This window comes from Fistularia commersonii, chromosome 33, assembly GCF_037954325.1.
Source record: "Fistularia commersonii isolate RoL2024-O1a breed Wild chromosome 33, RoL_Fcom_v1.0, whole genome shotgun sequence".
NCBI lineage: Eukaryota > Metazoa > Chordata > Actinopteri > Syngnathiformes > Fistulariidae > Fistularia > Fistularia commersonii.
This window is the reverse complement of record NC_141316.1, coordinates 5,814,036-5,841,403: the sequence shown is the minus strand read 5'-3', so window position 1 is coordinate 5,841,403 and position 27,368 is coordinate 5,814,036. Positions and strand designations below refer to the sequence as shown.

The following is a 27,368-nucleotide window of genomic DNA, read 5'->3' as shown; positions in this document are numbered from 1 at the left end:
GAGTTCATCAGTTTACACCTTCTTCACACTGCGGTTTTCTGCAATTAATTGTTTATATCAAGGAATGCACGTGATCTGAGTGTGTTGGAATCTGCTTTGTACAGCTGTTTGTGCTCACAAAATCCAGGAAAGTCTCTGCAAAGCAGTTGAACTGTTGCACAGTTATTTGGACAGGCAGGCATGGGGTAACCAGTTGTGTCACAAACTCTCTAAATCAAACAGCTGAATTACAACACAGGTTATACTCATGTCACTTGTATCAAGGACGATTTGGGCATTTTATGCTCATCCTGGACAGCGAACTGCTTTTTAAAAAAATCATTATTCACCGTATTTTTACAAAGAAAGACACAGCGTGTGAAAAACAGAATAGTAAAATGCAAGATTATATTTTAGTTACATTTCGCTCCAGCACTGATCACTTTCTTTCATGCTGAAATCGCCGCAAATGTGTTTTTAAAAATAACTACATTTGAAATGTAAAGGCGATAGAGCAAATGTAACAAAAAAAAACTATTCCCGCCGCAAATGAAGTTTTATTAAACAAAATTATATCTACCTGTATCACGTGCAAGGTGATACTGAGCACAAAACAAAGCCTTACAAACTTAGTAAAATGATTGGGAGAGAGCCTGTAAAAAAGGTAACATTGAAAAATACCTATCAGAGGTTATCACATCATTTACCGGATATAATGAGTATACAAGATATATCATAAAAGATAAAATGAAACAATACATACATTGTTTATACCCCTTATCCAGCACGCGGGATAGAGGCACGGCTGGAGCCAATCCCGCCACAATAAATATAACTAATTTGCTTTTTTTGAGATGAGATGAGATGAGAACAACTTTATTAATCCCGAAGGAAATTGTTGTGCCAGAGTTTCAAGTAAAAAAAAAAAAAAAAGAAAGAAAGGAGGAAGAATAAGAAATATAATGAAATATGAATTGTTTTAACTGTTAGCAGTAACTACAAAGATTGAAGATCAAAGAAATCAAAGATTGATTTTCTGGCAGAATTTTATCAATGAAACTTCAAGTTAGACGAAAGTGAGATGAGTCATAGAGAACTATTTCAGTTGGCCCATCCATAAAACGAAACCGAAATGTGAAAAACCTGCCTAAGCATGTATCAATGTGATCGGTCACTGGCAAAAAACTGTGGAGTCCCAAAACCGTTTGCAGATGCGGACAACGTCTCGAATTTTGGAAAAAGTGCTTCTCTGGTCGACAGGATCCAGGTTTGACCCCGGGGGACGGACCCCTCCGGCTGAGAGATATTTATTCCCAAAACGTTGAACCTTTATGCCGCGGAAAAAGAAGCGAGTACGAGTGATCAGTGCTCTTCAGTTTCGAGCGGAGGAGCAGCTTCTCCCCCCTCCGGGTTCATGAATGAACGAGCGTTGCGATACATCTCGAGTCTGTCGGCCGGAAAATTGAACACTGTTGCAGCGAAATCCACGGATAATTACGCGTTGTATTTCTCAACTGTATTTGCTTTCGAGGGAACAGTCTTTGGTGTCTTGATTAATACGGTCCTTCAAATCAAAAACAAATTTAAAATCCACACACTCTTTCCGAGCCTCGCGCTGATTAATGTGACTAACTCCCGGTGAAATCGGTCCGATCCGTTCTGTCGCTCGCAACCCTCTGATTAAACCGAGAGCTGTGGGCCGTTTCGGCCGAATCAATCAATTAATTGATGCTTCCTTGTGATGAACCTACTTCTCATATTATACTCATTATTTCCATTCATGGTTGATTCCTTACCGGATCATGCAGACACTCCTCTACTACTTTTGCGTACGTGCTTGTCAGCTCATTAAAGTATATTTTACACCATAAGCACACAACCTATTTTATTAATTGGTTGATTTATACAATTTGTCTGCCGAGTTGAGGATTAACCTGAGGATTTGTTTTTTGTTCTGTCCATTTAAACTGCACTCATCTTTGCTCCTTTGTGCGCTTTGTGAGTTGCACATCAAGCTGCGCTCAATGTTTTATCTGCACTGCCAACACCGTTCATATTCATAATTATGTTGACACTATCACTATTTATAATACATACATATCTAAATGCACTTCAGACAGCAAAGTAAGAATTTCATTGTATAGGGAAACGCGTTTTCAATGCTGTACAATCTTGAATTTGTTCACCAAAAACATCTCCAAAAGGTTAAAGGTTTTTTATTCTGTGTGGGGAGTTCAACTGATTAGATTTCGATTGTCTTAAATCAGCGGTCCGAACTGCATTAATTGTCAAACTGTCAGACGCCTCATGTATGCCAATGAAGAGACATTGATTGCGAATGCAGCCGGAGACGCAGACTGGTACTTTCTCGACATTCATGCCCGGGGGAACAAAAGGCACCCCTGCTTTCTGGGAGATCCCGTTAAAAAAAGTCGTGATCTTTTGCTGTTTGTGTCCGAAATGGATGGGGAGCCGATCAGAAAGGACACTGTGCCAACTCACACTCCGCTCATGCCCCATTTGCTCATAGATATTTCTATTTTTTTATTCTTATTTATAAAGTGCATATTAAAATACTATTTCTTTTGAACACCAGCTGAATTAAGAAAAAAAAAAAAAAAAATTATTTATTTTTTTTCTTTTTTATAACATCTCTCCTAAGAAGAAACCCCTGGGCATTAAACCAGCACTTCAAACAGTTTAACACCAAGATGACTATTTGTCAAGGAAAAAACAAACAAACAGCACAGGACTTAGGCAAGGTTTAGGCAAAAGATTGACAAGACAAGAAGGTTGGAACCAAAAATGCACACCTTGGGGCTACTGTGGAAATAAGCAGAATTTAATTACTGGCGTATGAAATGTCTCAAGGAAAAAGTCACAAATCATGGAAATCCAAAAGCCCACAGAACAAGTCGCACCCACTTAGGACTTCACACCACATATATACACTTCTGGTACAGGGCACAGGTGGAAACATCAGGTCTGTGTGTGTGTGTGTGTGTGTGTATGACAAGTGCAGACACTTGATAGAATTCCACCCAGGATTCCAAAAATACAGACTTTTTTCTGTCTCCTTTAATTTTTTGGATTCAGGCGGTATGATGGCACAGTGGTTGGCGCCTCCACCCCCTAATAAGAAGAATCCCTGGGCTTTCTGTGCGGAGTTTGCACGTTGAATGCGTTGGTTTCCAACAGGTTCTCCTGTTTCCTCCCACAATGCACCAGCATCCCCCATCACATTGATCACGGGATAATCAGCATAGATGATGACTGAATGAATTTCGGCCTCCTATCCTCTTCACTGTCGATCAAACCCTCGTAGAAGCAATTTTTGAAATTATAAAATCCTTGGAAATCTTTCATTTAGCCTTGATGACAAACTTGTTGATGGGTTGCGGCGAGCAGACGTTCACCTTAGTGAGATTATACACCAAAAGCTGGAGTTACACACAACCATTTACCATTTTCGCAGTCACATGTTTGAAGCTGTGAGTCAGCACTGCCATCATCATGTCTTTTCCTAGTCTCGTGCTTACGACACAATCAAAAGTGTCTTTCGGGCTTCACGGCGTCGCAACACAATCAACAACCAATAAGTGAGCTACTATTGAGCTATAAAACTGGACATAGGAAACCTGTAGACAAAAAATCACCAGAGCATTAAGGTAATGGCAGCAAAGATGGTATTTGTTGGCTGTATCGATGAGCTGAGGACAGGAAAGCTCAGTTTTTACCATATCAACTCTAAAGCGACAGACTGAAATAGCAGAGGCTCTGCAAATAGCCGGGGAAAACATTGTGTGTCGGGAAAAAAATTGCTTTAAAAATCCAGTCGTAGTTTCCCAAGAGTCTTTTCAAAATCTTTTCGAAGCCTTTAGATGTGAAATCTCAGTTTCGGACTTAAATATCTAAAAACTAGGCTTTAGATGAGAGCTGGTCTGAGATGATAGTTTCACAGGAATCTTTTCCAAAGCCCTCGAATTACGGGTGGCATAAGGAACTGACAAACAATCTATTACTTTATCTATCAGGCAATAAACAAGGTAATATGTTAAGGACAACTGTTTTAAATCAACACATAGTGAGGGAGGGCATAAATACCTCAAAAATATTTTTATGAATCACAGATTCCAGCAACATTTTATTGTTTTAAAAGTATTAAAGAGGCGCGCGTTTAACTTTTTAAGGTAGTACATTTCACCTTTCATACTTGAGTCATTTCCGCTTGACCCAAAACACACACCAAGCACCAAGCAAACCTCCCTCAAATAGTTTCCCGCTGCACACGACTTTGGTTTTTCGGATCTGCATTTGATTTACCACAACTCTCCTTCTGCACTTTGTGTACCAATCGCTCCCTCTCTGGTTTTAGCCCACATTCTCTGTTATATTTTCGTACAGTTGCCGAAAAAAAGCCCTCGCTGCTGTTCTACCCTGTGTCTCCTCCTGCCCATGCAAATGTCAGCTTTCACATCCTCTGCTATCAAAAGCTGAGCAGTCGCAGCAGGATCCACCGAAACCTCGCTGCTCTTCTCACATCAGGCGCCTTCACAAAAAAACAACAAAAAAAAAAAAAACAAGACAGAGGGATGAAATGACGAACAAGCTCAACCAGAACCTGAGAACCTTGCGTCTGCTGAGCAAACAGGAACTAGGCCTCAAGATAAAAATGAAAATTGCGGGAATCACGCGATGGGCTCACACGCAGCGCCGTCTGACCTTCGTGTATAAAAGTTAATGAATAGATAAATAAATAACCTCACCTTGACCCCTTCGGATGAAGGTAAAAAAGGCCGGTTTCAGGCGATTTAATTGTCATCAAAATGTGAAAAGAGATAGAAGGACATTTCATGACATCCAGTGTTTGTCCCCTGAGGGTTATTTCAGAGCCAACAGTGTCCATGGAAGTACTTTGTGACAAAGTTGGAGAGTTACAGGCGTGGCTCGGTAGTTCTCTCTTTGTATCTGTAACACTGATAAGTGTATGTTTTTTTTCTTCTCTATTTTCTCGGCCCCAGAAAAGAATCAGACTTTGTTTGCTACACTTGACTCTGCAACGAAATGGCTCACTGCACAAATGAGTAATGACCAGGAATTCTCTGAAATGATCTTAAATGGACATGACAATCATGAGAAACTGATATCCGAGAATTAAAGAAATCTTTGTGTTTGTGCATACTTGTGTGTGCGTGCGTGCACTTTCACCCCCCCCACCCTCCCCCGCTCTCGATTCCGTCTGGTTATCAGTTCATCCCCACATTGGACTGTTACTTACTAACAACATTGCATTTATTCAGTATCTCCAATAACGCTCAACATTTCCAGTTGCACTATGTTGAAATCACAGTCAAAAAAATTCTGAGAGTTTTAATCCTCAAACTCCACGCTGTTGTTTTTTTTTCTTTCTATTTTGGTCCTTTTTACTTTCTGGTGGCTTAATTTCACGGTGCTGTGAATTGATGTGCCTCCTTAATCACATTTAGACACTGGAAGAACTCAGTATAACATGATTATATTACCATTAATCATTTTTAAAAGAGGTGAACATTAACAATCATGGAGTTGCTATAAACTTTTCCATGAAACTATGAATTTTACCAATATCGGAAAATGTCAAGTCATCCATATTCAGGTATTTTTTGCTATATTTGTCTGATTTTTGATTTTGCCCCTGAGTCACATGACAATTGGGGACCAGTAAGAACTGAATATACAGCAGTTCCAAACAAAATGCTGGAAGGGGAAAAAAACAGAGAGTTAATTTAGGTCAGAAAGTGGTGAGAGTGTGACGTCGATGATGTCCACACACACGCGCACACACACACACACACACACACACACACACACACACACACACACACACACACACACACACACACACACACACACACACACACACACACACACACACACACACACACACACACACACACACACACCGGGGGGTCACTGGACAATCACCTTTCACTCACATTTGGTTTGGATGGCAACAATAATGGCACCGTTAATTCCATGTTTGACTTTTGTGAAAATGTAATTAGTCACGGGAGAGTGTAGTTGGAATTTAAACCAGTTAAAATATAAATACATTTTTTACGTCATAACCTGGGTAAAACTAGTTACTGTCTTTAAGGACCATTAAACCAGTAAAGGTAAAGTGTACAATAAGTGCAATTTATGTGTTAATGCCAATACATAGTAATAGATGCAATTCACAGTGTAAACATATTGAATTAGATATAATTTTTTTTCCCGTGGTAACAAAGTATGCGCTGGAACGGAGATGCCAAGTAATAGCCTCACCGTTTTTTCTGTAGTTGTTTCAATATTGTTTACTTTTTAACTCTTTAAAATAAAAAGGCAAATTGTAGCTGATGAGCCCCCCAAGGAGATGCTCCTGTCTCCTCCAGTAAAAACCCTGTCATGTTGCCAATACACCCAGACACCTACGTCGCTGGTAAACCTGCCCTTTAAAGGGCAGGGTAGCTGACCTGTGGATCGGTTTATCACTGTTTTACCCAAAACACCCTGAAGGAAATTAGTGTGACATCTTGGAACCATGATAGTGATAATCAGTTGTAATGTATTGTTTCTTAAATGTACCAGAAGGGGTTGTGATCGCGCTTTTGAGGCCACTGCACTTCAAATCTTCAAAATAAAGGTTTACGTGTGTGATGATCCTCGCTACCGCTTCTAAAAAGGCTCAGTCATCTGGAGCAGCTGCTAGTTTGTGGTGCAGGATATCAGCCAGTGACGGGAAAAAGGCCGACGGGACGTGGGGTACAAGCTGGCAAAGGATGATGAGGCCATTCTGACAGAGCACTGGCACGGCTTACGGAGAATACCAGCCAAACTCCGAGAGGCAAAGGAAGGGAGGCAGGAAGAGGGCTGGAAAGTCAGATGCCTACAATTCCAATCCCTTTGTGCACTTAAGCACTCAGCGGCAAGCTAGAAAACTTGCGGTACTGAGAAGGTTAGTCATTTTTGTCAAAAAAACAACCAGGTGCTGAGGGATGTTCCAGCATCTACTAAACATAGGGACTCCGGTCAGGAGCGGCACCAACCAGCCCGAGACTCCAAACATCACCCGAGGCAAGGGCGACTGCTGACGACAAGGACTGAAATTTAGGAAACCGCTCCAATGTAGTAGATTTGCAGTAAAACTACTGGTATTGAAACCACCAGTGCATTGGACAGTTGTAAGGATCCACAGAGAAGGCATTGAAATGGCGTCGGATCAAACATGGAGAGTTGGGTGACCTCGGCAAATTGGTCTGATGTGGACCCATTACATCACCGACAAGCCAAGTAGCAAAGAGTCAGTATCAGTGCAAAACATCAATATTTGGTGAATGTTTGAATGAGCCAAGTGGTATTAAGTTGTTTTTATCTCGGATCAGAACGTCTAAGAGGAAATCTATGGAGGTTCTCAGTCATTCTGGTCATGGATGACTGAGAACTTCTCGAAACTTGTCTTCACTTGAAGACATAACATTATATTTAACATGACATTCAGTTCTGAGGATGCTTCTAGGATGAGGGGTGAAATATCTTCAAGTGAAGAAATTCAAGTCCAGTTACCAAGACAAGAAGATTTCGACAGGAATCTTACAAGAAGCATTTAAAGAACCTCATCAAGTATATTGCATTTTGTAGGTTACTGTAAGATCTGACTTTTAAGCATAATTACGATACTGGAGGCTCAGACAGTTAGATTTCCAAACACATTCAAGGTCAATTGTTATTGTTTTGAGTGTAGTTGAGCGTGCTGGTACTGTACTAACACAGTGTTGTGTCAAAAGAGGGAAATCGTCATGTCACTGTTCCTCGATAGGAACGGATCGGATTTTATACAAAGATGACAACTGGAACAAAGTGTCGATACTTGAAAAGGTCACGCTATGCTGATAAGGGTTTTTTTTTTTTTTTTTTGATCATACGTGATTAAAAGATCACATGTGATTGCTGGCTGCACAGTTTTGGTCTCCTGTCAGTGGGATGTAGCGTACAGGGAGACCGTAAGTCCTCCTGGCAGCTCAGCTCTTTGGAGTTCACTGTTGTTAATTAGTGGCATGGCCTCAGGCCTTTAACTGCTCTGTGAACAGGAGAGAAAGGGATACTTCCTTGACCTGTATGTACGCTGGTTTGTGTGTCTTTGTAGTGAATTTAAAATGATTCTTTTCAGCAACTGTCTCCGTGGTTATAATAGATGGACTCGATCCTTGTGTATGTTGGGTTTACCGAGCGTTCAACAGGATCTTCGGAAAGTCGAGGGCCTGCTTGAGGATGCTTAAAGAAAGTCAGTAACTTGGACAAGGTTAGAAAAAAGGAAGGAAGGCAAATGGTGAAGACGTCACCTCATGTAACTAGTGATGTGAGGAGGATGATGAACGGTGGGAATAGGATGGTCTTTTCTTCTAAAATTTTTTTAACAGGTTGATAGCAGAATTTTTGATGAGGTGAAAGTTAGAGATGGATTATTGACTGACCCCTTACGAAGGAGAATGCTAAATACCTTCACGAATGCACAAATGACTGTCAAAACCATTTGAGAAAGAAAAAAAAAAAGTTGATTTCTTCCATATTTGAAATGGTACATGGTCGTGCATTGTTTAGCAAGAACTTTCCAGATTATGATATCACTGGCTTCTCTATGAAGAGTGTCCATGTTTCTCCCCTACAGTCCCAAAACAGTTAGTAACTTAACTGAAGACTCATTTGTCAGTAGTTGTGCATTAGATTGAACACTTGGATGATCCTACAAGCGACCCTATGATTGACAGGTGACCGACAGAGGATCACCCCCAACTCTCACCTTATGTCGGCTAGAATTGGCTCATGTACCCCCTCCGAATCTGCGTGGAGGATACAGGGTTATAGATAATGGCTGGATGGACAAATGAATGGCCAAATTTGGGTTCAAAGATAGTCCTGTAGCAGTAGTGTTGACCCTTGTCTTACCAAGCCTCCTTATGCATTAGATGCATTGAGATGCCATGTATACATACATGTTTGATTTTAAAGAAAAAAATATATAAAACTCAGAAAAAAAGGTATAATCGCGGCAGATACATGATGACGGCTCAATGCTGAAGCATTGGAAAAATAACTGAACAAAAAAAAAATATTCCTGACCACACTTGGTTCGCCCCAGCTTGCACAGGGTAGTAGTTGTAGCAACATCGCGCTCTAGTGACTCTTTTCATTATTGCAGCAATTACCCACCACAGGTGTGTTTCTCTTATCGCAATTGTAACCTTTGTGTGCACATTTCAGGGCTTGACAATACAGTTCTCGATATTATTGTGAGAACAAAAGACACATCTTGAATTTTTTTGAACGTTTATTTTTTTCAACTTTTTTTTCTTTAAAAAAAATGACAAGGTCCAAGTTTTTTTTCTTTTTCTGGAGGCCCCGTCCCCACCTATTTTTTCCCAGCCAGCTAGCTCAACTCTAAGCAACCAGCAAAGAAAAATAGTCGTATGGACAATTGATAATATACACCCCATATACAGCAATACATAGTGGTCTACCATAATGTTACCAATAATACGCAACCTCCAATGAGGCTTCAATTAAAACTGTTGCCACTGATATGGTTCATTTCAACAGCAACTGCCAACCAATGATGGTTGTGTTTGTGACTAGTGTGGGCGGGGTCCAGGGTTGCCACAGTGAGGCGAGGAAGCCACTGACAGCTGCCTTTCTTTTTCACACCATGAATGGCATGAATGGATCGGCTGCTAAATTATGCAACGTGACGGCCTTCGCTTTGCCTCAACAGACGGTGCAAAGATTCCGTCATCGGCCCTGGACACCCACCTTAAAACCAATCAGACTCAGCATAAGTGCAAAGTTAAGGAGGCACTGACACACACGTTATGCTGTCTCACCCTTGTTGACGCCCCGCCCCCCCCCCCGACTCTAACCTGCTCAGCCACTTTCCGAGGGTTGAAACGATGCTGTGATCTACGAGGGCCTGCTGATTCGCTCTCACCTGGTTCGTGCAGATCAGAACACAGAAAATGGGATTTTGAGTGTGATACGTCTGCGGCGTGAATCCCCAGTGAATTGCAATTCAAAGATAACTTTAAGACCACTTCAGTTCCACAAAGTCATTTCTATGAAATTCATTTCTGTTTCTTGCTCATTTCACCTCATCCTGCATAAAGTAACAGCCAGTGATAGACAGGGAAAGTGTGTGTGTGTGTGTGTGTGTGTGTGTGTGTGTGTGTGTGTGTGTGTATTTTGCATGTGCCAGTAGCCCCAGCAGTGATAGAGACAGCATATAGAAGGTATTTGTTTGTGCATGAAATAAACGAGGAGCCTGTGCACAGTGTGGGCGAGTGTGTGTGCCGGGCTACAGGCACGACTCCCAGTGCAGCTGTAAGTCCGTGCTGTCCAGAAAATCTGCAGAGAAGACGCTTGCTGGAGTGTGTGGCACTAGCGGCGTCAGGCTTGTCCCTCCGTCTCCTTCCCCCGCAGCCCCTTGTCCTCCTCCTCTACCTCCCTCGCTGCAGCTGGTCCCTCCGCCACCCACCATGGAGATGTCTAACCAGTCCATGCTGTCCAGTGTGGGGTCACCGAAGTCCAACCCGGGGGAGTGAGGGGAGAAGCCCAGGTCGGACGTGTCCATGGGGGAGGGAGGGTGTTCCAGGATGCTGGCCGTGCTCAGCATCTGGCTGTGGAGGTCATCGATCAGCGTCAGGCCGCCGTCCGGCTCCACTCCGAGCAGTGGGGTACCGGTGGTGCTCTCGAGGAAGTCTTCCAAGCGTCCGCTGCCTGTACAGGGCTCCACGATGGGAGGTTGGGGGGTCGGAGGGGAGAGGTGGAGTGGGGAGATGGGAGAGGACGGGGAGGGTGGGTCAGAGTGGAGTGGGGCTAGGGAAGGGTCTGGATTGGCCTTGAAACTGGAGATTTCTAGAGAATGGACAGGGAAAAGTCAGAAAAACTCCATTAACACATGAGAGGAACATCTTTAAATCAGCTACTTGCAAAAGCCTTTCATACCTCCGCTCTTCAGCAGGATGTCAAACAGGTCGTCCATTTGCTGGTTGGACATGCCATTCCCCTGCAGAAAAAGACCCAAAATTATCTATTTGCTAATGAGACAACGTACAAACACAAATGCATGGCTGAAGAGGATTTCAATGACTTTCAAATTGCAAGAACCAGCAATCGAAAAGGAAAATCTTTGAAACGGTTCATAAATATCATCAATGGCCACAGTTCAATCCTGCATCAATAAGCACAAAATTAGCTTATGACTTATGTGATACTGTTTTGTGTGTCCCTTATCATGTACCCTGACACTAAGCTGCTACACACTTCATCTTGCCGTATATATTTGTTTGTACTAACAAGATGCGGAGAAGAGTTTCAGTCTTTTTGAATGTCCTCTTGGAGATGCAGTCAACAAAATATGGTGCAAGGTCAGCTCATAATCCGACTCTAATCCTGGTATTTGGTCCAGACAATTGCAAGAAGAACATTCAAAGTCTGACACGGTATTACTGTTATCATTGATAATAGCTTTTGAAATACAAAACATCTTGTAATGAAAAAAAAAAGTATTCCCAATTTGAAATCATCTGCTGTGACTTAATCCCTTGCCTACTTTTAAAAATTTAAATTAATGGCCAATTTTTATTTTTGGTTTTCATGTGATTTTACCAGTCATAACTTCATTGATTTTAAAAAAAAGTTTAAATATGCGTCACAATATGTGATATCAAAGTAAGTCCAAGATATTACACTCACACCATATTTGATATTTTAAACCTTTTTTTTGCCCTGCTCAAAAAATGAAACATATTGATTGCAAGTTTTCATTTGAAAATGTTATCAAAACAATGACTTTGTAGTTACTTTATTTTGTTGTTTTCTTGTCTTTTAGGGAGTCATAAATTTAGAGAGTACTTCTTCCCAGCAAATTTGCATATGCTACATTCTGGTATTCATATACTACATTCTGGTATTAGCCGTTGTTCATTAAGGAAGCCTTATGACTCACATAAATTGTAGGGCAAGTACTGCAGACTAAAAACACAAAAAAAGCAAAAACTAAAGGAAAAAAAGACACCCTATGTGAATCCTGAATGCATTACAAACAGCACAATGACTAGGGATGAGGAAAATGGGACAGAGCACTATTGTAAAGAAAGGACATACTTTGGAGCGCTGAGGAGGGAGGGAAGTGTTGGGTTTGGGAGACGGAGGGGTAAACAGTGTGTGCCGGTCATAAGGCCAACACACCTGCTCTGTCTGCTCGCGTGGAGTGATGAGGTGATGAAATGAAAAGAGAGAAGAAACAAGGAGAGAAGGTCAGTGAGGTCAAGGCCTCTGGGGGAAGACCGAACAGCAGGGGTGAAATGATGACGGAAAGTCTCGGCGACGATGTGAAAGGGATTACCTTCGGGGACGGGATTATGTTGCTTTGGCTTTCGCTGTCCGGCACGTCATCGAAGAACGGCTGCAGACTGGGCGGAGCTGTGGCCGGCGTGCTCGGCGGAGGAACGCCATTTGTATCCAAGTGCAGCGCCGTCTTTTGTCCCTGAGCCAGAAAACACATTGAGAAGCCAAACAAAAACACTCACGGGCAGTTTGTTCCCCAAACCTATAATGTGATTCAGACATTAGCATACGGGTACATATGTCTTAATAGTATGTTCTTTCTTGTAGGTAAGCTGGCCACAAGGGGAACAATGTTAATGCAGGTTTTTAGAGTTGCCAAAATGTGGAACTGCAAGTGTGACACTAGTCACTTGACACACACAGGCCAAGAGGAAATTTCCTCTTAGATGTATACTGAGAAAAGAAACTTATTCTACGAAAAGAAGGGGATGTAAAAGTCCAATGACGATTTTGCACCGCACACCACTGAGGAGCTTTTTTCAAAAAATGTGGAGTGGAGGCCTTGCCTTAAGCACTGAATACAGAATCTGTGCTCTTCCACACTTAAAGCAGACAACTTCAAGTGCGGTCCAAGTGCTAAGATGTCTGGTATACTCTAAACTAGAGCTATCATTTATTTGGGATGTTATTTCAAACATTATCATGACAACAATTGGTGATTATTATTTCTTCTCTTTTATAGATAATCAGAAAAAGGTACAGATGTTAAATGGATGAGCACAATATTTGATTGATGAGGCCTATTTTGCGAAATCAGTGTACAGTTACTTGTTAATTTCATTTACACTCGTTAGTGGTGACATCTAGTGGCGGAAAACACCAATACAACTATTGTCAAATTGCTTTTGTTCCGCAAATCTGTTATTATTTGCTGCAGATGCTTTAGCCAAAATGCAGTAAGCAGGTTGGATATGCAAATTTGCTAGCAATCTAATGTGGATTATGGCATAAATATCTGCCCAAAATTTAGACATCAGTTCTTTGCTTTGCTATCGAGATATGTCACTCCAGATCGTGTTGGACAAATTGATGAAATGTCTCTAGCTTCCTGTTTATACATTTCACAACTGGATGCCTATCTTTTGGATACATCTTATCAGCAATAAAACAACATTATGAGTCAGGTGAATTACATATAAAGACTCCATCAGACCTTTTTGATAGGCTCGCTCATGGGCTCAGCCTCCTTCTGCTCCTTTGACTGTCTGTCACCGCTTGGGAGTTTGCTCGGGGTCGACTGTAGTCTCTGTAAAAAATACAGACGGAGGGATGAGGATTTCTGTCCTGAAGCAGTTGAAGTATGGATATAAGAAAATTCTCACCACCTTCAGTGTGATGCGTCCATTGGTTTTGGCCAACGTGGACGCTCGGCTCTGTCCGTCTGCAGTGTGACCGGTGAGCGCTATCAAGTAGTGGTTGCCGTTGCTGTCGGTGACCAGTGTTGGTGTTCCGTTGGTCTTGAGCATGTCTAGTGAAATGGCCTGAGTGTTGATCTGAGGGCTGTTTTGTTGGTTGATGAAAACTGGGGTCACCTGGAAACATACGGAGTGAAATTTCTCTTGTAGATTACAGCACTTCTATACACGCTTAAATCACAGTTGGTATGACCCAGGTATTAGCGTTTATGTGTGTGCCTGTGGTTTTTCGCTAGGGCGCCTCACATGGAGCAACGCAGAGATGGTGAAAGATCAAGGACCAGGTGTAAACACATCAACTTTGCTCATTATAATGTGATGTCTCACCCTCCTGTCTGTCCTTTTATATAGATTCAGACACAGAGCTGCCAGATCAGAGGTGGAATGACCTGTTTTTTGTACATTTATACAATGAGGAGATAAGATGTTGCAATATTTGAAAATACTGGGTAAATGCACTGAGGAAATGGCTTCTGTGTATACAAACTTTGGATAGGTACATCCTTGGTAACAATAAAAGTCAGATTAGCTGAGGTTTTTACCTGTTGTGTGGTGACTGCTGCCGTCAGCTGAGTCTGTGGTTTCTGTAATTTCTGCTGCTGCCTATTTTGAGCCTTCTGCTGCTTCTTTTGCTGGCTTTGGTTCACGGCAGGCTTCTGAGTCGCTACTGTCTGGTTTTGGATCTGCAGCTGAAACTGCTTCGGCTGCTGAGCAGGGACCTGCGCTTGAGTTTGTTTCTGCTGTGCCAGTTTCTGCTGAGTGAGTTTCTGCTGGGCCAATTTCTGCTGAGCTAACTTCTGTTGGGCCTGGAGCTGCTTCTGCTGGGTTTGCTGTATGATGAGCTGCTGCAGCTGCTGCTGCTGCTGGAGCAGGATCTGAGCATCCTTCTTTTGCTGTTGCTGTTTTTGAGGGTTCGGCTTCGTCTCGGACACTTTCTGCTGCAGGACCGGAATGTGATGCTGCTTCTGCTGCTCGGCTTGTTGGCCTTGCAGCCGGTTGATTTGCTGCAGCCTGAGCAGAGTCTCTTGAGAGCACTGTGTTGGCTGGGCCGTCTTCTTTGTCTGAGCATCCTCTGTTACCCCCTCCATGCCTTCCTCGGTTTCAGGCTCCAGCTTCACCTTCACCACGTGGCCATTGGGGAGCACGGGAGGCTGGATTGCCGAGGCTTTTATCTGTGTCGGTTGCTTAACCTCCGGGGTTGACGTTCTACCTTTCTCATTTCCTTCCTTCTCCAACACCAGGCCGCTGCCCATCTTGCCCTGCTCCAGCTGGAACCTGAGAGTCTCCACTTGCCTTTGCTTTTGCTTCAGCATTCTGGTAAGTTCTTCAATCTGTTTGTCCTTCTCTTGAAGCATCTGGTCTTTGTCCATGCCGGATGTATCCATCGCTACACCAGAGAGAGACTCTGAAGGCTGAACTGAATTCGAAGAAGGCCTGGAGAAGCTGCAGGGGCTCGGTGCTTCCTCTTTGACCTTACAGAGTGCCTGGGAGGCTGAAGGGATATTGGATGGCTGATGAGGAGAGTGTTGGAGGGTCAGCTGTGTCAAGGGAGAGCTCACCTAAACAATGACAGAGTAAAAGGGTGTGAAAAATCAGAATACTTGATTGATCCCTAAATTGCTTTTGTTGAAAGCAGCTCCTGCTCACAGAATAAAGTGAAGAAGAATCAAAGTAAAACTAAATAAAAAAAAAAGATGTATAAAAATAAAGAATAGCGAAAGATATAAGAAATGAGAATAATAGAAATAATAAAGAATAAACATAAAAATAAATACAGCGGAAGAGACCAAAATGAAAAAATAAAAATAAAGTTAACGGTATGTAAAAATATATGTGACGCACAGTACAGACATGTGTATTTACAAGTACATGTATATGATTACAAGTATTATTTATGTGTATAAATCAGGGTTATTTGCACAAGAAATGGTCATCGCACAGAAGACAACGGAATTATTGCACATACGGTCCAACAGACGACAAACGTGGACGTATGTTTCAGCAAGGCATGGGTCTCACCATCTCTCCGAACATGTCTCCGTTACAGCTGGTTTCATCTGGACTCAGCCCGGCTAGTGACCGCTCCGATGGGGTGGGTGATACTGGCGGGCTGGAGTTGGTGCTGCCGAAACGCATGACTCGGCCTGGGACGACCTGAGCCATCGAGGACAGATCTAACTTAAAGCCAACCTCTCCTGACTGATGGTCAGAGCTGGTGGTTGTGGTTGGTGAGGAGGTTGTTATGTTCCCGACGGTCTGCTGGAGGCCCTGTGATCCACCATTCTTCAAAACCGTAAAGACGGCACCTCCATTTTGTACTTGGTAGTTGCGGAGCCTCTCAATTAGATCATTTTTGGTTCCTGACACGGTTAATCCACGGAGTTTTAGTTCCTGTTTCAACTCAGCCACCTACAGAAAGAGTAACCGCAAAGATCGTCAGAGAGGGGGCCTTGATTCAGAGTGAGAGAAAAAATGAGCGTGGCAGGTAAGTGTCAAGCATCTTGTCAAAAGGCATATGCAAAGCGAAAATGATCGCCTGAGGAACTTCAGTTTTTTTGAAATCATCAAAATTGACCTGGCGCTCAGACTTTAACTTTCAACGCCTGCTTTGAAATAAAACGGGAATTTACTTTGAATTCATCGAGGTTGGCTGGCAAAGTGCTGGGTTTGGCTCCTCCCACTGCAGATTGGCTCTGACGGGCTGTCCCATTCTGACCGGACGGCGCTGCAGTGGTTGTTGTGGAAACACTGCGGGAGGGTGAAGGGCCAGATGTGGTTGAGGTGGGCTGCTCTGTTGATGGCCTAAGGAAAGGGAAAAGAGCAGGATGTCCTGTGTTCAAGGCCATATTTTGTTTCATGCAAATGCAATACCAAAGCGATATCAGGCGAGTATTATTGCTTTCATCAGACCTGTATTTATGAAATTTTGTTTCTTCTTGGCTACAAGTCTGCACTAACGCTTAAAGCCAAAGTGGTAACATCTGCATTAGGGCCATAACCCAAGCTTGCAAGACACATTTGCTCTGTAATTTAAACAACTTTGCTTCTGCCTGGTGTTCTGGCCTCTATAGACTCACTCTAAAACCACCAGTGGGGAAGTGACACACCAAACCAGAAGGGCTGGGGGAAGACAGGAAGTCATACCGAAAACTGCCTGCAGGCAGCAGTGCAATAATGAAAGATACAAAAAAAAAGGGGCTATTGGTTCGATATGAGGAAGAAGAAAAGGGCTGGCACTTATTTGTGAAACTCAATAAAGTCTTACCTATAAAAAAACAAAACAAAACAAAAAAAAAACCCAATGGGTCTTTACATATACACTGAAGACAAATATGCTGCATACTCACTTGGGAGGGGCGGGCAGGATGGTGTGGTAATTGTAGTGCTGCTGTTGCTGATGGAGAATCTGCAGCTGCAGGAAGAGCTGCTGCTGGTAGAGGAGCTTCGCATAGGACGAGTCCATCTGAGGTGGCCGCTCCTTGTCTGCTTTCTGATCAGGAGGGATGTACTGGTGGTACTTCAGCTTTTTCACCTTTATTGGGACGACACGGAACGTTAAACGGCAGCAACTTCAACACTTACAGCAACAATCAGCGTGTGACACCCCTTTTCTTGCCAGTTACTTCTCGTCACATGTAACTTTTAATGTTTTTTCAATTAGGTTTTGTTTATGTCTATTTGTTACGTTTATTTGATCATGCCCAGTTAGCGGTGCAGCTCTAGGGTGTAAACGAAATGAAGTACTCACTGACCTTGGGTTTGCTGTCCTTTGGTTTCTTGGGTCTGTGTGGAGGACGGTCTGAACTGGACTTAGCCTGAGACTGCAGATAGAAACAGATTAAGTAAACGGGGAGATGAGGGAGCATTAGAATACTGCCGCTGCTTTATTAAGAGCAATGAAGATCTAACACAACTCCTATAAGCTGATGATCATAGACTGTCTCTTTGGGAAAAATGTCAAGCATCTCTGCACCTTGAGTTGTCCAGAAGCTGTGCGGGACATTGCAGCAGATCCTGCTGTCCCATTTGTCATTTTTTGGGATGGGGAGGAGTCTGACCCATTAACCTGGGGAGCAGATGGTGGTGGTGGAGGAGGAGGTGGTGGAGGAGGAGGTGGTTGAGGCGGCTGAGTGAGGAACTGCGAAAAGATAATTTTTCTGTTTGAGGAGGTATCATAAAATGGCATTTTTTTTTTCAACCATAAAGTTGTGTGCCATTTAATACAGTTCAAGCCACCTGTTTACGACTGTACCTGTGTAGGGGACATGTCCCCATTCCGTGTGAGCACATCTGACGGGGACAGCTGCGGGACCGCACTCAGGGGAGAGTAGTGATTGGTCAGCTGGTCCGGTGACAGCGCATCACTGCTGTCCTCATCTAAAGATGAGCTTTCACCGCCTCCCTGTTGAGAATCTATGAGAGATTATAAAAGACTTCTTAATGAAATAATTTCCCGAATGGGAAAACATGTGAATCATATGAATTACGAATAATTGTAGTACAAGACTACTTAATTATATTCTTGAAACTTGAAATAAAATATTTCTAAGAGGAAATGACTAATAGTTAAAGGGGTTGGGGAGGTAATGACCTAAGGCATTTCAAAACAGGAGTATGTCAAAACCTCATTGCAAAAACGTGTACGTTTGTGTAATGTATTGCTACAGGCCACAAAGCCGTGTTCGAAAATCTTGTATGTTTCTACACGACAGAGTTAAGGCACGAACCATGTGGGAAAACAGCATACAAGGTCAGCAGCACACTAGCAACTGAGTTACAGAGGTGAGCAGATTTAAAGGCCATTTCCTCCCCAATACAATTGACGACAGCATATTCATGTGGTGCTTGTCAAGTTGGTTAGTAAGAATGATACATAAAACACTAGTGGAAATTGTGAAAATGGCACAATTGCTTTTAAACTTTGGGGGTGTTTTTTTTTTTTTTTATTTTTCTTTCCAGTAAATGTGCCATAAGAGGGGATTAAATTTGTAAAAAGTTGAGCTGAAGATACTGGAACCATGTTATTGATATTATAGAATAAAGAGGCTTCTTCTAATGTGAAGGTCAAGCAGTTGTTTGATTTCTGAGCGAAGGTTTCACCTGAGGCGTTGAGATATTTGAGAAATACAGTTCGCAGGCTCCAGGTGTCCATGACAGTGAAGTGTGGATCATTTATGAAAACAAAGTACAATCTAATCCCAATGCTAGCAGTCAGTCTGTCAGACAATGTGCTTTGACATATAACTAGATAAAGTAATTCAGGGAATAGAACCTGATGGCTAACTTTAGGGAGGATAAACTCGACACAACTAAAGTGGCCAAATCTTGAGGTTTGTAAAGCGGTACGACCTGGATGCTGGAGAACCTTGACAAACATTAATGAATGCTTAATAAACTCAAGAGGTATTCTTGTGAATGTTTGCTGAGATAGAGAGGGGGGTAGAAAGTATATCTCCATGTGTAAAGGATCAAATATTTTTCGTCTAATATTCAAAATTTTGTGCCTGTCTATGATTAATATGTTAAGTACCTGCCTAAGTGTTCACATTGAACTTATTTGTTGTCCTCTATTAATACCCCAGCTACACTAAGTGTCCAAAAGTGTATTTACCCAGTGGTGAGTGGCAGTCGACGGACAGAATGTTCTTGTGAACCAACTCGATGGGACCTGGTCTGTGAGAGATCTTGTCATTGAGGTCGTCGGCTAGCCGGGCCCTCTTCAGCTGCAGTTGCTTGGCCTGGAGGGAGGGCTCTGCTGATGTCTCTGCAGGGGAATCAGCGGGGCGGACAAACATTTTGACATGCAGTTACGCACAGATGCCCAGCGAAGATGAGACAGCACCAGGTTTGCACACAAAGAAGCACCTATACAGCATCTTTCAGTGGCTTGTGTGGTGTTATTGAGCAAATATGAGATTAAGTTGGCATTGATGGAGAGCCAGATGTATGACATTTTTCAGTGTTTTCATAGAATTTGGTTCCTTTTCTGTTTAAGGTGCAGTTCAGTTATTTTAAGTTTCACATTCATGCTATCTGTGAAGATATCACTTGGAGTAGGATCACTTTTATCACAGCACTTGGCAATAATAGGTATTATCATTACCATTAAATTGTGTTTTGAATGAAAAGAAGAAGAAGAAAAAAAACCCTCACCCTCCAGAATGTGCATCCTGACCAGCTCGGAGCGTTCTGGACGACTACGGATCTTCCTCTTCAGGTAGTCTTCAGTCTAGGCACAAAACAGAGGCAGTCAGTGGCAGGAAAAGAAAATCAATGTCAGCTACAGAAAAGAAAGGGAATGCACATCATGGGGTTTTCCGTTTTTTTTTTTTTTTTTTGTGTGTGCTTTTTTAATTCTTGTTAACGTTGAAGCAGAGCCACAAAAATCAAGTTGTGTATAAAAGCTATGCACAGCTCTAGGTAATACGTCTAAAGAAATGATTGTTGCTATTCTCTGGTAACTTTAAGTGACATCTGTTAGTTGAATGGAACAGTTCAACCTTTAGGACATATGTTACTGTATCACAGCATGTAAGGGAGGTTGTGCTGTGCTATGTGCCTCTTATTATGGTTTGTCCTTAACTCTCAAATTCTGAAAAGGGACTCACTCTGGCTCGCTCCAGACTCCGCCGTTGTTCGTGAAAAGCTGCGGGGCTCTTCAGTGCTGCGTCAAGAGAAGGATTAAAGGGGAAATTAGAAAATAAAAATAAATAAATAAATAAAAAAATTTAAAACATACAACATTGATAAGAATTTTGATACTACTCTGACCCCAGAGACAATGACCAGAGAATGCTGGATTACTCTAAAAATAAATAAATGAATGAAAAAAATTGAAAAAAATCCATGGACATGAAATAGGAGGGCAGAATGTTTGCTCAATTCATTGGCATAAATCAGCACACTAGGTCAACTTCTGTACAAACAGAGCACCTGGAAGAGTGGAACAGCTACCTCAAGATGTAGAGTCTGTTGTGTTTACATGTAATTCCTGTTGTTTAACAGCGATACACTATCTTTACATGCCGGGACATCATTTGTATTGTTAAAACAAGATGGTTGTGGGAAAACAAACATTTAGAGACTAGCTGCGCTGCTCACACCTACACCGCTGAAAATTTTTGGCGGTTTGAATGTGGTAAAGCAAAATGTCTCAACAGTGTAGGAACCCTCTTTTATTGCAAATTTGCTAATGTTTCTGCTAGCCTTAACATTAAAGCTCCAGCAAGTGCTGGAGGTGGAGATGAATTCGCTATTGTTTTCAATGCTGATTACCCTGAAATTAAACATGTGAGCCAGGAAACACCATTTTAACAACTGTTGTTATTGTCCCTCAATTGGCGTTAACCAAAGATGGCTCGGTCAGATGACCTAACATCTTTGCAATCAATTAATGTAAAAACACACTGATGATTATTTCAGTGAATCTCCAACCTCCAACACTGACCCATTTATGAGAGGACTCCAACTCCTGTCTGACATGAATACACACCATGACAAGCCCTGCAGACTTCCAGACACACATGTCTGGTCCCAAATTAATCAGTACAGTTGAATATATCACTGTAATGAATAAACTTGACCAAGAAGAGGGAAAAAAAAACATATTCACAATGCAATGCATTTTAAAAGGCCATCTGTTTGTGTTACATAAAAGGCTGTGGCTGGGGTTCATATGTGATCACATATGAGTGTAATTCCACTATTCTTGACACTAAAACGATAAATAATTAAAGGAATTGGTTAATTACAATAACAGCGTGCTGAAGTTTTTGAAGCTGTTAAAGCTTCTTCACTGGTGTTTTTTATTATCTTTTCCTCCAAATGGTCTGTACACAGCAGAGGTCTCGCTTATTGATCCAAAACGGTTACGTTTCAGACTGCAGCAGCAAAAAATGCTCACTGTGTTTTTCTCACCATGCACACAAACACACACCCTTCCCTATTTGTCACACTGGCCTAAGATGCAGTACACGGACAGAAAGCCTGCAGTCTCAAGTCTCTCAGTGTCCTTTCGACACGAAGGCCCAATCCTTCGTCTGAATTTTTCTGGAAAAAGAAAAAGAATTACTTTCACCTTTTTAGAATGTTGCCATTAAACTGGTTGCAAAGACGTGATTTATGCAGCAGCTGTAAAGCAAATGTGCATGTGTGAGAGTGAGCCTGTGTGCATGTAGCAGATTTTGAGAAATATTTTGGGCAGGCTCTTGTAATAAGGAGTTTAAAAATAATAAAATACATTTTCCAGAATTTCCAATTGCCACAGCTTTGTGTGTTTGCAATTAACAAGCGCACAAAGCATATATTCCATATGAAAAAAATATAATAATAATAATAATAATAATAATAATAGTAAATATATAATAATATTTCAGACCCTTTAATTTCTTAACAATAATTCATCAATTAATTGTGACTCAGGGCCTTAACCCTATGTTTTCTGATGTCCCAGCAAACGTTCAGAAAACAAACAAGAAAGAAAAAAATGGCCACTTTCATTTTGGGGAAGGATATTGGGAGCAGAGTAGTGGTAACAATGATGTAACACAACCGTCCTGATTGGTCAAGAGCTGGTGAAATCCCTGCCACTGGCATGTGAGTGCAGACACTACAGTTGGTGACGACTGTGCCACAGATGACTGGCTGGGGGTGGGATGCACTCCCCATGTCACAGCCTTTGACGTTTAGAAAAGCCCTACATACCACTTGGGATATAACAAAATTGTCAGCCTCATAACTCCAATTGCAAAAACAGCTCGTCTCATCCTGTCACTAATCGAACGAAACAAAATAACTGGGGAATGACAATTTCATGCCACAAAGCCATGAACAGCTAACAGCTAAGTAATGTCAATGTGTGGCAGTCACATCAGTTGGGAATACACTCCAATGCTGGTGTGTGAGTGTGTGTTTCTGTGCGCACGCATGGGTGGGTGGTGGTTAAGCCTTTTACTGACTGACCTATAACTGTCAGTTACTTAAAAATGAATCCACTCAACTTGCAAAGTTATCCCTCGTAAATGTTACTTTTATCGTCATTTCTTGTCAATAAAAAAAAAGTATCACAGTACTGATGCTACCTCTGTAATTTATGTAGTTAACCATTACGCCATTCTTTGATGGACCAGATTCAGAGTATAGACTGCCTCTTGCACAATGTCAACTTGAACTGGTCCCAGGTCTTTGAGCAGGATGAGTGACACTGAGAATGGATGGATAGATGCTAACTGAAATATAAAATATACCTGCCAAGTCAAATGGTGCATTTCCTGCACCAATAAAGAAGTTACTAAATACACAAAAAAGACAGCTCCAATTTCAGAAACCTAATTCTATCAACTTTAAAACAATTGATGAAAGAAGAGATGAAAGATGACTGCAGGATGGATGGTAAATTATTGGTTGACTCAAATCTAGAGATCTAACATGGAAGACAATAATAAGATAATACATAACATGATGGTGGTTAAAGGGTTAGATGGAGGTTGACGTTCCCCTAAAGGGAAAAAACGAAAGCAGAAGAAGAAGATGTTAACATGATGGTGGTGAAAATTTTGTAATTGAGGTTTGGTGTTTAAACTTAACACAGTCAGCTTCTGTCATATTTTTAGAAGCGAAATTAGGATGTATTATTCCTCTTTAATATTTTTGTCTTTTTCTATTGCTCAGAAAAAGACAAGCATGGGCACAATTTCACAGAAGTCTTCGTCATTCAGACCTAATGAGGTGTAAGCACAGAAAGGAGGGCCTGGACAGTCCTGGTACTGAGATGCATTCTGGTAATAGGCAGCTGTCAGAACACACTCAAAACCATTCCCACATCATGGCGTAAGCCAGATGTGTTAATATTAAACTGTTATATAGAGGCATTACTCAACATCAACAGCATTTAGTCATTAAGTCATTTGTGAAGTGCATAAAGAGGCAGGGAGATAGATCTGATCAGCACCAACGCTGCCAAACAAATGTTCTGACAGCTTTCCATTACTCAGGACACATGTTCGGGTCTCGTCTGTATAGGGTCTAGGATCAGACAAAATTCGAGAAGAGACGAAAATAGAGAAAGGAACCAAAAAACCCTACAGGTCGTTGTTGCACTGTGACAGGAACTAACAACTCAAGAGGTTTCACACCAGAGACCAGCTTACATGCCTCCACAACCCACCTTATCGTGAACTTGATTATCATGCCATTGGTCTCGTCCTCCTTTGCTTTCCATGCTCTTTGAGCAATTCATGTGATCCTTACAGTTCAATAATACAGCAGGGGCCTTGACAACTACGGAGCCTGTGTATTTACTGTGTAATTAAGCTCAAGTCAGTAGCACGGCTGTGTGGACCGTCCAATGTTGAAGAAACGTTATTGAATGACTCTCAAATGTTGACTTACACCTAAGCTTTTGCTCCCTATTTAGATAGAGTGGTATCTTAGCAAGTATTGTACCTCTTCCGTTCAACAGTGTGGCACTGGGCCTTAATATATAAGGAGATTTACCGTAACTACTAAATGTTTCATCATAAAACAACAGCGTAATTATTTCATGCTAAAGTATCCAAGGCACACTGTTGCTATTAAGTGCATTTTGATGGAGCGGATATGCTAAATAATTGATCTACCTTTGGATATTGCTATCATGCAATGGCAGCGATACTATATAGCAAACTCTAAGCCTATGGCATCTGGAAAAAAAAGTAAAACAAAACAAAAAAGCAGTTTGGTTTGGGTTATTTTGTCAAAGTTGTTGGACACTTAAAACTTGGACAGTTAATACATGTCACCTTGACAGCAAGAAATCATCCATGTGAAGATCCTTTATTCCATCATGTTGTTGATAAAAGAAAATCATTAAGTTTCCATTTATTCTGTGAGACACTCATAAGCTGGGCGACTCTTGCGATTCGTGGAAGACAGAAACAGGAAGAAGAAACAAAAGAGGAAGCTGTCTCTATTAGATAATAAAAACTAGTGCAGAAACTCTTGCAAAAGAAACAAATGAAGAGTGCATCTGTTCATACATGCCAATGTGCAGTTTGCTGCTGATATTTATAATGAGCAACAGAAAGCAAAATGATGAGGTACATTACTTAGGACCCCACATCGGTAGAAGTAGATGCGTATAACCAGGAAAGCTACTGTATATGTCCACTTGGAATGTGAAGCAATCGACCAGACACATGAAGCTCTGTGTTTGTATTAAGACACCGGTCCGATCAATTTTCTGCCAGTGTGCTATTTGAGGCTGCAGCTACAGGAAAAAGTTAACATGTTGACCTCTGCTCAAAGGCGCATTGTTGTCTGCATGGATTTTCATACATTACCTTTGAGGAGAAACCTCCGGGCAACTCTAAACCAGCTCATCTATCTCTAGTGTGCAAATAATGAGTAATATAATCAAGAAAGCCGCCGGCTGAAGATGTATCAAGGTCATTAATATATAGGACACTTACGTGGCATGATCCCTTGGCTAACCAGTTCCTCTCGTGTGCGTCTCTGTTGGAGTTTGAGCTGGAGGACTGCATGGAGACAGAAGAGGTGAAGGAGAAAGTAGAAGAACATGAATATGGGACTGACATGAAGAACACCCTCTCTAAAACCAAGCACTTTCAACTCGACCCCTGTTACAAACCAAAAAATGGGCGGTTTCAGCTGACTTAATACTTCCTCTTTGAAAACTCTACTTGAATTGGGGTGTGTACACCAACATGCACGAGCGATCATCAGACATCAAGAGTAAATGATAAAACAACGCTGACAAATGGCAAAGGCTTATATGTAACTCCAAACATTACAATTTAGATTTAAGGAACATCAACATTAATCACACTACTCATTCCATAATTCTGAAAGGAGGAAGTAGATATTACATAACGCAAAACAATGAATCCCATATTTATTGATGCTGCCTTTTTTTTTTCTTTCCAAATTCATAAATAAATATAATTCGTGATTCATAATATTATGGGCATGTAAGATAAGACAATTCCAAAGAACAAAGGTTTAAAAGTAGTCAATTTAAGTTATGTCAAGTAGCCTTCGTTTAATCAACTCAGTTTGAAGAAGTGCAGACGACTGAACACCTAAAAAGCAGCAAACACAGAATTGCGGAGTGACAGGAGAGAGACTTTTGCGGTAAGATTGTTTTTCTGAGATCAATGTTATCTGATATCACACTGCACTTCCTTTGTGCTATTTGGTTAAAGTAGTATGCCATATGGGCGTTACACAGACTTTTGCTTCTCCCTTTTTTCTGTAAAACTTCACTTCAGAGAATTTGGTAATTGAAAAAAAAAAATACAGGAAATAGATTAAAATATGATTACAGCAACAACTATTTTAAAAAGAAATATATATAATTATATATATATAACAGCTGTCCTGGCAGAAAGGGTATGCGCATTTGAAGTCGAACATACCATTGTGGCTTTCCAAATATTTCTGTCTGTTTCCTGGTTTTGGGGCTAACAGCACCTGTTCCTTCCTACTAGCAAAGTGACATCATTCCTGTTCAAAAACAGTGGCTCACAGGTTGGATGCCCTGCGTAGCTCTTCCCATCTTAAACCCTCTATTATGGCGAGCGATCCAAGTTTTACAGAAGCATGTGGATTAATGTGGGCCCTCAATGTGAGCCCGGTCAAGAAATTGTCATCCCTCGGCTCCGAACAACCAAACTGTGATCCCAACTCCCCTGCGTTATGGTTGCACACACTGTGCACACACTGGATCTTTGAGGATCAGACTTGCGCTACAAGCTCTGCTCTCGCAGCAATAACATGTCAATTAGCATTCGTTCATGTAAACACAAAGATCTAAACATAGTCAGAAGACCTCATATATATATATATATATATATATATATATAAATATGCACACACACGTGCAGCAGCTTGTGCATACTCACGTGTTTCCATGAAAATGTACACATTAGAATGTTCACACACACACATGCTGAGTGAGTCGTGATGCATGGCGGGTGTAGGGTAAGGGGCTATGCCACTTGGTACTTTCAGGGAAAGGGTTTATTCTGGGAAAGAGAATCTTACACTCTCCCTTGACCCCACCTAGACATTTCTCTTTCCCCCTTAACATCCTCACAAACATGGACAAACACATACAGGCTGAGAGCCAACACTCGGGTAACTGAATGATTCTGCCCGAGCTGCTCTCTGATGATGAGTGAACTGGGCGCCGATGTAACTGAACTTTATATTCAGCGACCAATCGTAATGTCACACACAGGACTGGTCAGACACTACTTTTGCTTAGATCACAAGACTCAGCCAGCATTTATCTTTTGCAGAAGTCGTAAAAGAACAGAGCATGGAAACCTGCCCTGATGTTGCAACTACACAAGAAATTCAGTGTTGTTTCCAAATCAGTCATACTAGCAGAGGGTGGATAACAAAGTAGAAAAACAATGAGATGGCATTATATAAAGAGGATTTGTTTATTTAAAGTTCCCTACTAAATATTAAAATAAACTAAATTTACTGGATAACACAGATCATCGTGCAACAATTTATTTAATGAGATCGGTCTGTGCGAACGTCTTCCCTGAA

At 41.6% G+C, this 27,368-nt stretch overlaps 1 protein-coding gene across 4 annotated transcripts in view; it reads right to left on the bottom strand.

The window, feature by feature from the left end:
- Positions 1-10,110: 10,110 nt before the first annotated feature.
- The window catches only part of mrtfab (myocardin related transcription factor Ab), a 38,085-nt gene continuing 20,827 nt past the window's right edge, over positions 10,111-27,368 (bottom strand). For 3 of the 4 annotated variants that reach the window (XM_086140328.1, XM_086140331.1, XM_086140329.1), the window contains 17 exons: positions 25,259-25,324; positions 20,420-20,475; positions 19,965-20,040; positions 19,423-19,575; positions 18,064-18,224; positions 17,785-17,949; positions 17,564-17,632; positions 17,159-17,343; positions 16,442-16,613; positions 15,831-16,220; positions 14,354-15,370; positions 13,722-13,928; positions 13,550-13,642; positions 12,395-12,535; positions 12,154-12,246; positions 10,993-11,053; positions 10,111-10,902 (listed from right to left, as the gene is read on the bottom strand). In XM_086140328.1, coding sequence (XP_085996454.1) covers positions 10,343-10,902; positions 10,993-11,053; positions 12,154-12,246; positions 12,395-12,535; positions 13,550-13,642; positions 13,722-13,928; positions 14,354-15,370; positions 15,831-16,220; positions 16,442-16,613; positions 17,159-17,343; positions 17,564-17,632; positions 17,785-17,949; positions 18,064-18,224; positions 19,423-19,575; positions 19,965-20,040; positions 20,420-20,475; positions 25,259-25,324 — 3,665 coding nt within the window. In that variant the 3' untranslated portion in view covers positions 10,111-10,342. The remainder of the gene's footprint in view (positions 10,903-10,992; positions 11,054-12,153; positions 12,247-12,394; positions 12,536-13,549; positions 13,643-13,721; positions 13,929-14,353; positions 15,371-15,830; positions 16,221-16,441; positions 16,614-17,158; positions 17,344-17,563; positions 17,633-17,784; positions 17,950-18,063; positions 18,225-19,422; positions 19,576-19,964; positions 20,041-20,419; positions 20,476-25,258; positions 25,325-27,368) is intronic. The other variant, XM_086140330.1, reaches the window with a different exon arrangement.